Below are 15,715 nucleotides of genomic sequence, written 5' to 3' on the forward strand. Positions count from 1 at the left end.
GTGGGGTGGACGCTCGGCAACAGCTGACATCAGTCGATAGCAGCAAGTATATTCCTTCAATTAAACACGTAAATCAAGAATTTGAGGGCAGGTGGGTGCGAGGCTAATGAACATTGCACTTCTACACGCGTAATTTGAACGTGAAATTCGTCTCGCCGACCGCCGCGGAGTTGGCCCAAAACTAAATAAGATAAAATACGTTGCGTTACATGGTCAGGAAAGACGATAGCTCGCGCCTTACGGCGCATAATAATCAAGAGAATATCTACGACAGGGCGGACCGGGCACGGTCACAGTACACCCGCTCCGTTCATTAATTCAGATTCGAGATCGAAATGAGATGTGATTCTTCCATCATCGTTTCCTCCATTAGGTGGTCCGCAGATCAATGCTGTTGGATGCGTCTGAGTATTTTTTTTGAACTTAGTTACATGAACTCGCTTTGACGAAGCAACCGTTGTGTAGATGTTGCCACTCTCCATGGTTGCCGTATTTGGCACTTGGCAGATACAATGTCGGATTTGGAATGGCTCGGAATCGGCTACGATCGAAGCTGCTTTTTGCACCGTGTCGGCGGCTGACTCAGCGGGTCACAACGTAATGCAATTGGTTATTTATCGATGGTGCGTGCGTTTCTAATTATCTGTATTCGCATCATCCAGATAATCAAATGTGCAAGTGGTGTCTGAGCGGCAGGGTGGTGCAATGGATCACCATTGGTGCAGGTGGCCGAGTAGATATGCCAGTCGCTGAACTCACACATTGACCCATGATGGCGTGGCGTACCGGCGACAGCATCGGTGTTCTCGCCATGCCTTCTGTATGCCTGACCGTTTTGAGCCGTCATCTGTGGATCGCGCCGACAGGGATCCCCGGGTGCATCTCGTGGCAGTTTGGGACTGCTACATGATCATGAAGAGGAGCGGTCGTCGTCTCCGTGCTTACCGACTGTCCTGCCTGGCGTGGTCAGCTAACCGACCCCCTTGCTCGGCAGATGTTCGTCTCCAAGGCCGATCTTCAGATGCACGTGCAGGTGCACATGCGCGAGGCCAAGCCGTACAAGTGCAGCCAGTGCTCCAAGGCGTTCGCCAACAGCTCGTACCTGTCGCAACACACGCGCATCCACCTGGGGATCAAGCCGTACCGCTGCGAGATCTGCCAGCGCAAGTTCACGCAGCTGTCGCACCTGCAGCAGCACATCCGCACACACACGGGCGACAAGCCGTACAAGTGTCGCCACCCGGGCTGCTCCAAGGCGTTCTCACAGCTCTCCAACCTGCAGAGCCACTCTCGCTGCCACCAGACAGACAAGCCGTACAAGTGCAACTCCTGCTACAAGTGCTTCACCGACGAGGCCAGCTTGCTCGAGCACATCCCCAAGCACCGCGAGTCGAAGCACCTAAAGACGCAGATCTGCCCGTACTGCGGCAAGAGCTACACACAGGAGACGTACCTGCAGAAGCACATGCAGAAGCACGCCGACCGCATGGACAAGCGCGGCGGGACGGGCCAGGCCGTGCCGCAGCGCATCGACAACCCGTACTGGCCCAAGGACGAGTTCGACGTCAATGGTGGTGGCCTGCAGTCGCCGCTGGACCCCTCCCGGCTGCACCTGGGTCGCGACGGTCTGGAGCACCGCGTGCTCAGTCTGGACGACCCGCGTCTGCACGCCGGCCGCGACACGCTGGAGCACCGCGTGCTCAACCTAGACGAGCACCGGCCGGCGCACAGCCTGGCACAGAACGTCATCTACGAGCCGATGCCGCGCGCCTCGGTGGCCGCCTCGTCGGCCTTCACGCCGATCCAGGGTGGCATGGCGCCAGTGGGAAGCGGCGGCCTGCCACTCCAGGTGGCGCCCACGTCGCAGCGCTACTTCTACGACCCCAACAGCTTCCCGAAGGGCGGCGGCGCCGGGCCGGAGCTGAAGGCAACCGCTAACGCCAGCGGCTTCATTTCGCTGCACCAGATCAGCAGCTACGCACAGCAGCAGCGTGGCGGCGAGCTGCTCGGCCTCAAGGAGAAGCCGCAGCCGCCGCCGCACTCGCAGTAGGTTGTGATGGCGCCGCCGCTGCTGCCGCCTGGCGGGGCGACGGGGAACTGAGTCGGCGCCGTGCCGAGCCCGGTGGGCGCGCCCGTGGTCAGTCGTTGGGTGTCGGGCTGGCGCGCGGCCGGGACAGGGGAGGGGACGGGGCAGCGCTGTCGGCCAGAGGACAAGTAACGCCGGCTAGAGAACGTGATCGGCGGTTGGCTTTAAAAGGGGAAGGGCGTTGCCCGTCCGCCGGGCTTGTCCGCACCCACCCATGGCACGCGACGCATATCCGGCTGTGCGGCCTTTCCACCGCTTCTGAGAAGGGGCGATGTCGTGGTTGTTTCCTTGAACAGGAGGGTGGATTCGACGAGACCGTCCCGTTAGCGGTGCTTAAGGATTATTTTCTCCTTCCGTGTCATCCTTTTAGGTCGGCCCAGTATCGCAGTGCGCGAGCATGGCACGGCAGGACAATAATCACCGGGTGCGACTCTGCTGTAGGTTTTAGTTTGCGCGATCTCGTCACAAGGTTTCGTTTTTCCTAGTGCGGTAGCCTGACAGCAAATTGAAGGGATCGGCCACCTTGGCTGTAAGCGTAGCAGTGGAGCGTTACGTTTATGGTGGGGTACTGATGATTTCACTTCGGATGATTATAAGCCACATTCGCGGAAAGTATTCAAGTATTTGTATGATGCCGAAGTAGGCACTATGAGCACGAGGTGTGTTATGTGTTACTAAAATTGGCCTGTAAGATGCTCTAGGGTTGCCCAAATGAACATGCCTCATCCCTAATGTATTATACAATAATCCACATCATTCTAGGGTGCGTGGGTGTCTGTGTGGTCTCTAGAATCATAGACATCTGTTTGAATCATCATAGAGAGTTTTATACCAAGGACGCAGGAGGCTGAGATGCTGCTGGGCCTGCTTCAGTGCTGCTGCAAATATCCAATGGTGATACGCGCACGCAGCTTCCCAGCTATTCAATTTTAGGCATGCAATCTTAGATAAGAATAAGATGATCCAGTTTTTATTTGATTCTAAACGTCCTAATCGCCGTTTCAAGATATTCAAATTATCTAATATTGACATCTCAGTATCTGACGCCCTGGATTTGCTCTGGCTGGTATTGGCAGTCTGGCTTGAGATAAATCAAGCAGAGAATGTAACATGTTTCTGGGTTCTGCCTCGGCCCACTTGAAAACTTCCCGTTTTTACGCCTCGAATGTACGCTGTTGTATTTTCGACGTTCTCAGGGTACATACCGAGCTTTTGCTCGCGGTGAACTCATTTATTTTTACCGGCATCGGATAATGTCACGTTTTGTTCTGCTGGCACCGAGTACAATCACGTCATAGCAATCCGCATAATCTCGACCAGCTTTGTGTCGCCTCAGTTTTGATTCAGATGGAGCCGATGTGAACGAGACCGATGCACGTTGGCCGTTTCCTCCTGGCCCAGCCGTCCTCGGCAGCATGGTCCCAGTGCAGACCTCCTTGTTCTCTGATCGCGCCGAGAGCGGTGGCCAGACCGCTTACCCAGCTGGCTCGGGCTGGCTGACCTTGACCTACCACCCGAGTGACGTGCGCACTGGGGTGCTGAGAGGTGGATGACCCGACACGGCAAACCCGCCGGCATGGTCGCGCCAACTTTCAATGTCGTATCACTCGCCAACGAACTCTAGGAAAATCTGGCCTCTGGTCCTTGCGGTTCTGTGGCGCTTAGGTGGGTGTGTGGTGCAGTGGGGGATCAGAACCGGGCTATCACTCCAACTCTGTGCGAGCTGCTGCGCTCCACCCAGCTGGCACCTGCGGGGTTGCGAAGACACAGGGACCAGCAGGTGTTCTCACGGGCCGTTATTTCGCTCGAGGATTCTGTCATTCTTGTTTCTCAGACACAGTAGGGCGTCTCCCACCCCTGCTGCTCCGCCTGCATAGAAGGGCCGCTGGCTCCTCACTGCTCCAAACCTGATGACAGCCACCGCATTGCGTACCAGGCGGGGCAACAGCACTGCGCAGAACAACGCGGCGCGCCATCGCCCCGCGCGCAGACGCGCTGTCCAATCCAATCAAACCGGCACTTGTACATAACCACCTTGGCAACAATCAAACAGGGTACTGGCTGGACCAGGCTGGACGGACGTGCACGGGTTCAGGGCATGGACGTAGGGCGCCGGCGGCTGGCCCGGCGCCTCTCGTTCAGTGGTTGGTGGTGTGTAGGGGCCTTGCCCCCGCTGGCTGCTGGCTGCGGGCACGCCCGTGCGCTTTGTTCGTTTGCATTGCCGGTTGCGTGGCTCTCTGGGTCTGCCTCGACTGAGTGTCCGAACGCTGCTGGCTAGCGTCGCCTGTTGGTTGTTACGTGTTACTTCTCTCGTTGTACTTTAGGCGTAGGCTACGGGCCACGGTCAGCTTGATTTGTAATTTTGTAAAGGCGGCCGGAGCGGAACCGGGCTTTCGGAGCCGAGGTTTTGGGCTAGGTTCGTGTTGTAACATACTGTAAAATATTTCTTTGATGTTCTTGGCATGTGTTAGGAACCGTTTGTGTTGAACTGCGAGGGAGACCGCGGGCTGGGCATGACCTTGAGTGACCTCTGCTGGACGTCGCGGCGCCGCTGCGCCCCCGCAGGTGATAAAACAGTGTTCAACGCTGTCTAATGGCCAGGCGAGAGGCGCCATTTCGGGGACGGAGCGGCATCTAATGTCGACGACGGCCGTCGGCCGGAGCTGCGGCCGGCCAAGGTCAAGTGATGGACTGTGATCGGGCAAGGGCGTCACAAGATGCTGGTGTGCGGACTGTCCTGTGAACATGGGCCCAGCGGTCTGTGATCGGCACCACCTGGGTCCCGTGGCCGGCGCGTCTGCGCTCGCTTGCGGACAGGGCAATCAGGCTGTTGTCCCGTGGACGGCGCGTCTGCGCTCGCTCGCGGACGGGGCAATCAGGCTGTTGGTGCGACCGTTTGATTCTTTCTATGCAGCGCGATTGAATCCGCTGCTAATTTGTTTTTTATTGAAATTGTGTTTAGTGCCGTCTTACAGTTTGTCTGAATACGCCGCGTTAATGTTGAGTTTTGGTCACCAGGCCGCCGGATACTCGAACGCTAACGCAGGAGGATGTGCGGGGAGACTGGGGCAAGAAGAACTGTATGGGACGTGGCACAATGTCGCATTCTTGTACAGTTTTAATATCAGTATCGCCTAAATAAAGTGGTGTATCGTATGATGCGGGTGAGTTTTCTTGCCGGGGTGGCAGCGCAGCGTTCAAACAGAGCGACGAGCCCTCAACAGGATGGAGACGGTGCAGTCCTTTCGTCGACTAGGCGTTCACAGGCAGATTGCGACAGTTCTGACAGTTCAAACAACCAGGGATAGTTGTAGCGCACCATGACTGAACTTAATTCGCCGCGAAAACCCTCCCCACGCTCTCTTTGCAACAAGTAAGAATGTAGCGAATTAATGTGAGGCTATTCATTCCAGAGCGTTCGTTGTTTGAAGCTAACCGGGTTACCAAGAGTTACCGGGTTACCGGGTTAACGAGAGTTACCGGGTTCTCCGCTTCAGTCTACCCGTTGGGAGTCTGCGCCAGTCCAGCTCACGGTTTTGCGAGATACAGGTGCCCCTCGCCACGGCGCATCACGTCCCTCCTCGTCACCACCTCATCCCCGCTCGTCACTACCTCATCCCCGCTCGTCACTACCTCATCCCCGCTCGTCACCACCTCATCTCCGCTCGTCACCACCTCATCCTCGCTCGTCACCACCCCATCACCGCTCATCACCACATCACCCTCGCTCGTCACCACCTCATCCCCGCTCGTCACCACCTCTCCCCGCTCGTTATCACCTCATCCCCGCTCGTCACCATCTCATCCCCGCTCGTCGCCACCTCTCCCCGCTCGTTATCACCTCCTCCCCGCTCGTCACCACCTCATCCCCGCTCGTCACCACATCACCATCGCTCATCACTACCTCATCCCCGCTCGTCACCACCTCTCCCCGCTCGTCATCACCTCATCCTCGCTCGTCACCACCTCTCCCCGCTCGTCACCACCTCATCCCCGCTCTTCACTACCTCATCCCCGCTCGTCACCACCTCATCCCCGCTCGTCACCACCTCATGCTCGCCCGTCACCACCCTATCCTGCTCGTCACCACCTCTTCCCCTACGTCCACCATCGGTTCCGTCAGACCCAGGCACCAGCGCGGCGGCAGGCCTGAGCACCATGGTCCTGCCGCCCTCAGTTCTGTGGTCCTACCCGGCCCACGCGACGCCGCAAGAACACGGCACTTCAGACATCAAGCAGCGTCAGACACAGACAGCGTCAGACATCAGACAGCGTCGGACATCAGCTGGGCCGGAGACGCGGTCGCACCCCAGCAGGTCGGCTAACCCGCGCCCAGGCCCCGTCAGCTGGCGTCAGGGTCCGTTCACGTCGAGCGCGCCCGGTGGTCCGATGCCCCGAGTGAGCCCCGTGGGCGGGTGAGTCACGTGCTCGAGTGAGTCACGTGGTCGGGTGAGTCACGTGCTCGAGTGAGTCACGTGGTCGGGTGAGTCACGTGCTCGGGTGAGCCCCGTGGTCGGGTGAGTCACGTGCTCGGGTGAGTCCCGTGGTCGGGTGAGTCACGTGCTCGGGTGAGTCCCATGGTCGGGTGAGTCACGTGCTCGGGTGAGTCCCGTGGTCGGATGAGTCACGCGCTCGGGTGAGTCACGTGGTCGGGTCGCGAGCTTGGCTACACCCTCGCGAATCGCGGAGTCTAGATAGTTTATTGTGGAGTCGATTTTTGTAAATGGCTGACTCACCTTGCTGCATGGAAGGCATCAGAAATTCCCCCAGACAGATATATTGGTTGAATATCGCACACCGTATGCAATTCTCTACCAATTTGACCAGAAAACCCTATTTTGCATCCACTACCGAAAATGCCTTGGCATCAATTTTCGCTAGACACGGTATACCATAGATCACGTACACCGACCATCGACCTATGGACTCCAATATCATTAAGGCTTAAGTTGAAGCAATGACAAATCTTTCCGCATAGTATATTTGCACTTTCAGTTACCTCCGTATCATTGAAACACTAGGTATGGGCGCTGAATAATCAAACAACTGTAGTGCCATACAACTCAGACGGCATCAACAACCACTCAGTATCACATTCGGAATTGGCTTAAGCTGAAATCCCATAGGGGAAGACTCAGAATTGGAATCGTTCACGCAGAGGCAGGATTGAGCAGAATTCTGTCGGCAGCACCATTAGCTGGGAGCTCATGGCACCGAAGAACCAGTAGCTCAAGGCTAACTCACTCATACAAAGCGAGGAGTAACATTCCAAAATGTCAGATGATTTAACTTCTGAATAACGCTCGGACGATCAGGACCGTGAGGAATGATCACACCCCATCACGGTATCCCCCCCCCAAAACTATAGGTTTAGTTATCAGGCACCATTAAAGTACCGCTTCGACTGTTTCTTCACAACCGAAGCATACAAATATGTACCGGGCACGTCTACAGGTGGCTGAGCTGACATCCGACACTGATGAGACACCTGACACACCTGGCGCCTGTTGCGGGCTCGCCATCCGCGTGTCAGGATACACCCGAAAAAATACCGAGCAAAAAAGGAGAAAGCCCGGCAAAAAGTGGAGGACCTTCTGGAGGGCGTAACTGGGTCAGGATGGCCGCCCCAGACCTTTCTCTGAGCGCCAGGCCGGTTTGGTCCCCCCAGCGCCGCGAGAGAGCAGCGGCGTCGACACCCGAGTCTCCTCGGCGCGTAGGTATGTGCCGACCAGCCGTCTCGTTGGGTAGATATGCGTTTGTATACGATGTGATGATATTTCCAGTCAGTTAAGAGCTTTGAATGAAAAGCGAGAGTCCTCACCCGCAACTTTTACATAATGTTCAAACCAACGATACGTTGGTAACAAGTAAACTAATGATAACCGTCTGCTCACTTTTTCCGACTTTGTATTTTCGCGTGCAAAGGACCACTTGTTGACCAGCCTAAAACCAGCAAGACGTCATTCTGCGACGTGGGACGAACGAGATAATAAGAGAAGAGAACGTTATCGTTTCGTGGGTAGGACTAAAACTTTTCACACAGTTTAGGAAAGCATGTATACAGGTCTTATCACTGTACCGGAGGCAGTCCTTTTGTCCCTTTGGGCTTGCCCAAAAAGTCCCCGTGGCAAGTCGGACAGTGAATACTCTGATGTCTAGTGTTCGCGCATAAGTTTATAAGTAAAGGGAACATGGCACCCTTATTGTGCTTTTCGCTCATCAAAACTGATGTGTTTGATTTGACCGGGGACACCAGATTACTCGGAATATTTCTGATGGTTTAGAATTTCGGTTTGAATTACCCGTTCTGGCGAGAGAAACCTCACTGGACTCCCTGCCGAGCACCATGAAAGTAGTGCCTTTCATTTGCTTCACTTTTCCAAGGCACTTGTCCGCAGTGTTGGCAATACGCGAATTCGTCAAAGTGTTTGAGCTGTAAGAGGTACCGTACGGAAAGGATGTGACCTGTGCCCACAGTCATCCAAAACTACAATTTGCAAAACGACGCGTTGAAATTAAAAACGACTTGAACAAATCAATCACATTCAGCTTTACGTCGAAACTCTCTAATCCCATCGGCTTGTGTTGCCTTCCCACCGCGCCGGAATTCATGGCCTCTCTCGGGAACGGCAGACGGCACCACCGCTGCGGGGCGAACTACATGCCCGTCGGTGACGAGTGGGCAGCTCTGGCCGGCGCCGCGCCTCGCCGCCGCCCCAGCCCCCACCCGCCCGCCAGCTGCCTCACGCCCGCGGTCCAGTGGCGGCCTCAGCGCCGGCCCGTGCTCACTCAGCCTCTCCGGCCATAACTGTATGCGTTTTTTGCCGTCGCTAACCACCGTTTTTTGTTGCCGGCGTTTTTTTGTCGGCCGAACAGCGGCGGTTTTTTGTGCGCCGGAAAATTGTGCTTCCAATGTCGGTCAGGGTGGCGCGAGTTGGGGTGCGTGGCGCTGCGCGTCACACACACGCCAACCGGGGACCAAGGCGGTGGGTCGTGTCCTCCCCCAAAAGTCCCCCCCCCCCAGGTCGTGTTCCTGCTCTTGGTCGCTCTTGGTTCGACCTGAGGGTGCTGGGAGGACCCGTAGGCTTCGTGACCGCCCGCCGTCGGCCGGCCTCCTGGGAGGCCTTGACGACGGCCGTCATTTTTTGCTAGGTGGCCTGGTGAAATTGGCCTGGTAACAGACGAAAGGAAAACATGGATTGCGCGGTGCTGAGAGCGCACTTGTTATGCAATACCCAGATCCAGTTTCGGAGTGATCCCTTCGGGTGCGCCGTGTGACGTGAGTAAACGAGCAAAACCACAGATGCAGGAACGTTTCAAGGGGGAGGGGATGTGCTCAAGGTATGTTCAAGGCAAGCTCCTTCAGTACACCTGGAGCCTGGTAAGAGTTTTCTTACTGAGAAGCAAGCCCGGCGACCCAGATGGACGGGAAGAGTAAATATGGAGGACTTTGTCCGCTCTTGACTCACATAACACCATTTTAAAGAAATTTTCAGCTGATCGCTACAGGTGCACAATTGATATATTCCAGGCATTGCTTCCGCTCGACAAATGTGACCACCCAGTGTGCAAAATTATACATCCGTTTCAGCCTTGTTTCCCGTAGAGAGGGTGGGCAGCGGGTATGTATTTTGAGTCCTTCAGGAAGCATCTACCCTACAGTCTAGACATCAAAATAGGGCGCGGTCACAAGTTGATCAGATTTTTTAGCTCCAGTCATAGTGCGCCGAAGCTTCCATGAGCCTGGACTTTGCTGACTTATTTTTTAATGATAAGTTGTTTTGTTGCATTATTTTAAGAAGAAACAAATTCGAAGGCTTGAAATGCTTTCTGCCAAAACACTGTGGCAAAGACCACAAGACTAGGACGGCTCGTCTAAAAAACAAGCAGAATAAAGGTCATCCTTTATCATTTCATAACAACCAAACAAAATGAAGGGTCATTCTTTCGGACATTGCTCTCCTGGGCCCTGCTTTCGTCCGCCGTCGGCGGCCATTGCTGGCTATTGCTCGCCTGGGCCCTGCTTCCGTCCGCCGTCGGCAGCCACTGCCCTGACTGGCTGTTCCCCTCGTGGCTGACTGCTAACTGATCGTGCGACTGCTTTGCTGCATGTTTACGAACCAGCATCACTTCTTTTGTGTGTAAAGCAGTTTGGACACCTTTGCTTATCGTCGAGCGATCATAACATATATTCTGTCTTACAAAATTCATACCTATTGCTAACTTTCTTCCCTCACTGGAGATTCATTTGCCCCTCCTTCAACGTAGCTGACCTGGTATGTTTTTGCATGCAAGACAAAGGTACGTAGTTTTCTTAAACAAGTTGCGCGCCTACATCTGCCGTATGCGTTAAGTGTAACCCGGTATTTCAGGACAAAAGATGGTGTTTCATATCTGGCCGGCCTTTCATGCCACTTCCGTAAAGATGATATTATTACTCTGTCTGCCTAAAATTGGAGTCGCTTTATTCTAAGCCCCAAACGGGATGCGAGCACCTTCTGTAGTTATCATTTTTACCTCACGAATGTATATATATATATATATATATATATATATATATATATATAATTTTATCCATTTGATCAGGTACCCTAAATCAAGGCTGACTGAACAGTGCACAGAACGCTGAGATTTATGGAGCGTCAAGCACTACATTGACTACCTTTACGCTCAGGGCTGTGGCGCTGCCGGCGGGACATGAACCCGAGCCACCACGTGGGAGTCCCATGGGGTAACCACTCCGCTATCACGCATCCCTTCACAGCAGTCACGTGATCAGGGTCCTCTCGGCTCATGGGACAGGATCAGTTGCAGTAACTTCTCAGCCGCCGACGGTGTGGTTCTGCGTGGTTGCCAGCGTACGATTCAGTGGCCTATTATTGGGGTATATATTACCCACACCTCACAACCATGCCGGTTCCGGCGCAGTCGCATCCCAGCTCCAGCTTGTGCTAGGCAACTGGGGATGGGTTCACGAGGCGGCTGATTGTTTGGCCTAGCAGGTGCTAGCTGTAGGAAGTCGGAACAGTCTACACTATTGTATGGCCTGACCGTGCCAACGCATTTGATGACGAGTAAGAGGTTTCTCCGGTTGAAAGCAGACACAATTTTCTGATGAAATGCGTTAAGTTGCAGTCTCGAACAGTTATCTTTGCAGGCTAACTGTTACGACTAAATAAAAAAGAAAGGGCTGCAACATGTACAAAATGACTGATATGTTGTTCACGGCTCAGCAAAAGCAGCACTCAATAAGAAGGCGACACCCTTCTTCTTAGAAATTTTGCTAGTGCAGGATTAACCCCGTCATTTGCAACGGTCTATATGTTGGTACTGGGCGCTGAATCGCGACATCTGGACAAACGCCTTGCATGAGCTGCGTGACACTTATGGTGCATGGTGCTGCACCTTTTTACCCCTGCCTGACGAGCACACGTAGTGCACGAGCCCCTGTCTCTGAAACAAGAACCGTTCAGATATGGCTCTTGCGAGCTCGGCTTTCTGATCGTCATTAACGGCAGTGGCTGCCGTCACATACTCGAACGTGCCAGCACTCTACTGAACACTTTCTCTACATAGATGTTGCATCTGAAACTGTTGTGCACCACATGGCTGACGTATGAGAAGTTAGTGTAGCTAATTATATCTTATAAGACGAAAACGCAGCGAACAATGTGTTTGAACAACTGATTCGGTTTGTGAGTCGGGTTGATGCTTATTCTATACTCGGTTTAGTCAGACTTTTCTTGAAACGCCCAGCGTTCTTCAAATCATGTCGTAAAATTCGTAAGCATGATGCATCGGTGAAGCAAATATCGTAAAAGTATTGCCTGCGGAAAGTTCCAGCGAACTATCTAAAATGATCCACCAGAGTGTGCAATGGCGGCGATTTTATGAAATTTTTATTCAACACCGTCATTATACAAAACCTTTGCTTTTACTGACGTGCTGGACTACGCCAACCGCCTACGGCATAACCATCTTATATTCCATACACTTTTACTGAGAGGGCTGTCAACAGACATGCAGAAGAACCAAAGCAATGCATACATACAAAACAGAGTCTTTGGCGCTAGAGTGACCTAGAGCTTGTCTTCAGTGCGATTTGAGGAAGATGACTGGTGGACTAGGTAAATCGGCGTGGGTGTTCAAGGCAGAACACAAAATAAGCTAAGCATAAATTAAGTCTGAAAAGTGAAAGATGGAGAAGGCAACGCTGTTGGCTTTTTCACCTTGAAAAGTTTGGGGAGGGGGAGGTATGCCCCGCTGGCTCCATCTACTCCTACGCCCATGAGTGAAATGAAGAAAGCGAAATGATCTCATGGATGGCGATAGGAAAAACGGGCTGTACCTGTATTCGGATGTTTTGTTCCCAAATATCTTAGACGTGTTTGATGTTTGTCTTGGTCTTCATCGCTAGTTTTGTAGCATCATAAATGTGCTAATCAGCTCGCCTCACAATAATACAGTCTCTACCCGGATTAATCCACGCACTCTGTCAGCAAATTTCATTTTATTTGATGTTTATGTTTGTCATACGTACCCAGGAATGCCAGACGCGTGACATTCCTGTTGTTTGCGACATATCATATCCGAGACATTTAGCGTGTGAGAGCTAATGGAAAACGTGCTAGTTGTTCACGTTCGGGTATCATTCTGCACAGGTTTGTCTACTTGTTACACAAATGATAAAGGAAGAAAACTGAGCACGACACGATCTTCAACTTATATTGATTATAATGCAGTCTCTTAAAAAAGCTCTTATTCTGATCTTAAGCATCACTTGGGCTGCGACTTCGGAGTTATAGGCCATTTTTACCATCAGGCTTTGATGACTCTCAGGCTGAGCTGATGTAGTTGCGGTTCGTTGGGGTTTGGCATGCTTAAAGGGAATGTTCCACATTTCAAGATATTGAGATAATAATCAGATATGACAGGAAAAAGCTTACTTGTAACTATTCGGTGAGCTTTCAAGCTTCAAAAACCACTCTAAGTAGCAAAATTTCAAAGTTTGTAAAAGTGCGCCCCATTACGTCATTGTTTGATGGCGTCACGGAGCGGTTTTGTGACGACAGCAATACCTGGCAGCATCTGGCAGCCAAACATAAAGAATACCTCGCAACGCATGAAGCCGACGCCAACGAGCAATTCCCGTCGCGGGCGCTGTGTTGGCGGCGGATTAGTGAATGGCTTTGTTTGTGGATTTTTTGTGTTGGAACTGGTCGTAAGAGAAGCTTTGGCGGGATGGTTGACGTACGCAACGTAGCGATCGCCAGCTTTTAGGGCAGATTATTAATATCAAAGCATGATATGCCGCGAAGACCGTCATGAATCTGGCACCGAAACCTGCCAAGGACTGTTGGGGATGTGAATACTGTATTGTCGACTTATCCTTGCCTACAGTGCTGTAGTTCTGACATTGATTTTATGTGATGTGCACTTGGGTTTGTCATCAGTAACAAAACCACGTGAGACAAAGAAATTATTTGGTGCAGGAGTCCAAAAGTACACGGCATAGCAAAAGTTCTTCCCAAAAACTTAAATTCGTGAGGTGCGAGTCGATCGAAATATCGCTGTAAATCGAAGCCCAGCCTCGCAGTCACCCCATGCTGGGCGGCGTCCGCCACCGCAGGTAACGCCAAGCCGTGGGCGGCAAGCGACACAAAACACCTTTGCGTATAGAAACCACGCTACCGAGCGCTCGTTATGCTGTCATACGATAATGTCCCGGTCTAATGTCTAATATGCGGATCAGACATTGCCCGATTGATTGTCATTTGGCGGAAACTTTATGTGCTGTTGAGTATGAACTTGTTGTACAAGTATGCTGGTTAGCATTGTTTTAGACTTTCACTTGAGACTTTCACTTGAGACTTTCACTTGAGACTTTCGCTTGAGACTTTCACGCACAAGACAACTCACGTGATGCAAACAAAACCATGTATAGCATATGACCCACAATATGTTGTCTGGTGTGCAACTTAATACATACAGCAAGTTCTGCAGCCTGTATCACGGACGTAGAGAAGGGGGGGGGGGAAGGTAGGGTGACCCCATGCACATCTTGCTCGTTGTCGAGCCTGCGTATGCGATGTACCGGCCCAAACAGCAATTGCTCACAGACTGGAAACCCAAACGCGTGTTGGCAGAGATCGCACGGTAGCAGAGATACATTCGCAGCTGGGGTCCACATCTTGCCGAAGCTCCAGCCCCAGCCGAAGACGTTCTCGGCAGTGCGGCGCTGCATCGCACTCCCAGTGTGAACCAGATAGGGCAAGATGGCCAGCGGTGCCTGCACTTTGTTCCGCAACTCGCAGTCGGTGAGGTCCCACAGTGGAGGCTTTGTGGACTGGTCCGTGCCGGGGAATCAGTTCGGTGTACCTCACGGCCTCGAAGTTTACCGCTGAGATGGCGAAGATTCTGGGCTGAAGGAAACGCTCGGCTTGTTACTCACGTGCGGCGCGACGATCGGAACCGCCTGCTCGCGGGCCATGCGGTTCTCACCCCGCACCATATCCAGCAGCAGCTGTTCCGGACGAACCCAGTATCCGTTTCGCTGGAGGACTGGCTGCACCGTGGCCTATGTGTGCCGCGGCAGGTCGCGGAGCAGAGCGATACTCCGGAACAAGTTTTGTAAGCCAAAGCCGCAGCCGCTGTTTTGCCGGATGGCGAACCATACCGACACATAGTGGCCGACCACGCACCGGACGAGACCCTTGAGAGCGCTGCTGGAGGTCTTGGTAGAGATGTGAACTAGGAACAGACGAGCAGCCAGTTGCAACCATCTGAAAACAGAAGCGAATATTTTAGAACAATTCGCTGCGAATTTATTATTAGATCATACAACAACTATTGCGCCTCTCTAGTGTATGTAATTATGCCGATATCCAGAGATCTTGACTGTGACGGAAAACATATCAACAATTATGCTAGTAAGCATGAACCAACCATCAAATAATGCGACATACTGCGGCACAAGGTATGATAATAAGTAAATGCTCAATAGTGAGCACATGAACCATCACTTGATACTTGAAGAACTTAAAGCACTCATTGCTATAAATTCGAAGAAAACGTATCTTCGTATTTGCCTGACATGGTTCGATGGTCCGATTCGCCGCTGGGCTGCCACGTTTCGGACAGAGCCGTTTGAACGCCGGAGCCCATAAGGTACAGCAGCTACTGGTTGGTGCTCAGCTGCTAAATCAGGTCGACCGGCAGGTTTGGCACGTGCCCCAACCCAGGCTTGAATGCCACAACGTCCCTCTCCCAGACCTCTCCGGCACAGGCCTTGCCGATCGGTCCAGAAAAAATTCCATCCCGTGGTAGTGCCGTCCCAGCTCGGCAGCAGATGGTGGAGGCTCAGCTCGTTGCCGTGCAGCTGGCAGATGAACCAGTGTACGGGTGACTCGGTGGCCAGCTCAAACAGCCGGAACATGTCGTCTATTGTTTCGGTGTTGAGGGCTGTACCACCGCAGCAGAGCACATTGATGTGACCGTCGCACCGCGGGCTCACGGAGTATAGCTCGTTGAACAAGTGCAAGGCGCGGCCGAACTCAGACGTAAAATGCTTCACGCAGCAGCTGCCTGGCTCAGTGATGGCAACCACGGTGTTTTTCGACGGCATTCGTC

General features: G+C 52.9%; 1 protein-coding gene across 1 annotated transcript in view; it reads left to right on the forward strand.

The window, feature by feature from the left end:
- LOC119098072 (zinc finger protein squeeze-like) overlaps nucleotides 1–2,050 on the forward strand; it is a 7,568-nt gene extending 5,518 nt beyond the window's left edge. The window contains exon 5 of the mRNA XM_037221000.1: nucleotides 995–2,050. Within this exon, the coding sequence (XP_037076895.1) occupies nucleotides 995–2,050 (1,056 nt within the window). The remainder of the gene's footprint in view (nucleotides 1–994) is intronic.
- Nucleotides 2,051–15,715: the final 13,665 nt, after the last annotated feature.

The sequence above is a fragment of the Pollicipes pollicipes genome, unplaced genomic scaffold (genome assembly GCF_011947565.3).
Source record: "Pollicipes pollicipes isolate AB1234 unplaced genomic scaffold, Ppol_2.1 Scaffold_4740;HRSCAF=5597_pilon_pilon_pilon, whole genome shotgun sequence".
In the NCBI taxonomy this organism is placed as follows: domain Eukaryota; kingdom Metazoa; phylum Arthropoda; class Thecostraca; order Pollicipedomorpha; family Pollicipedidae; genus Pollicipes; species Pollicipes pollicipes.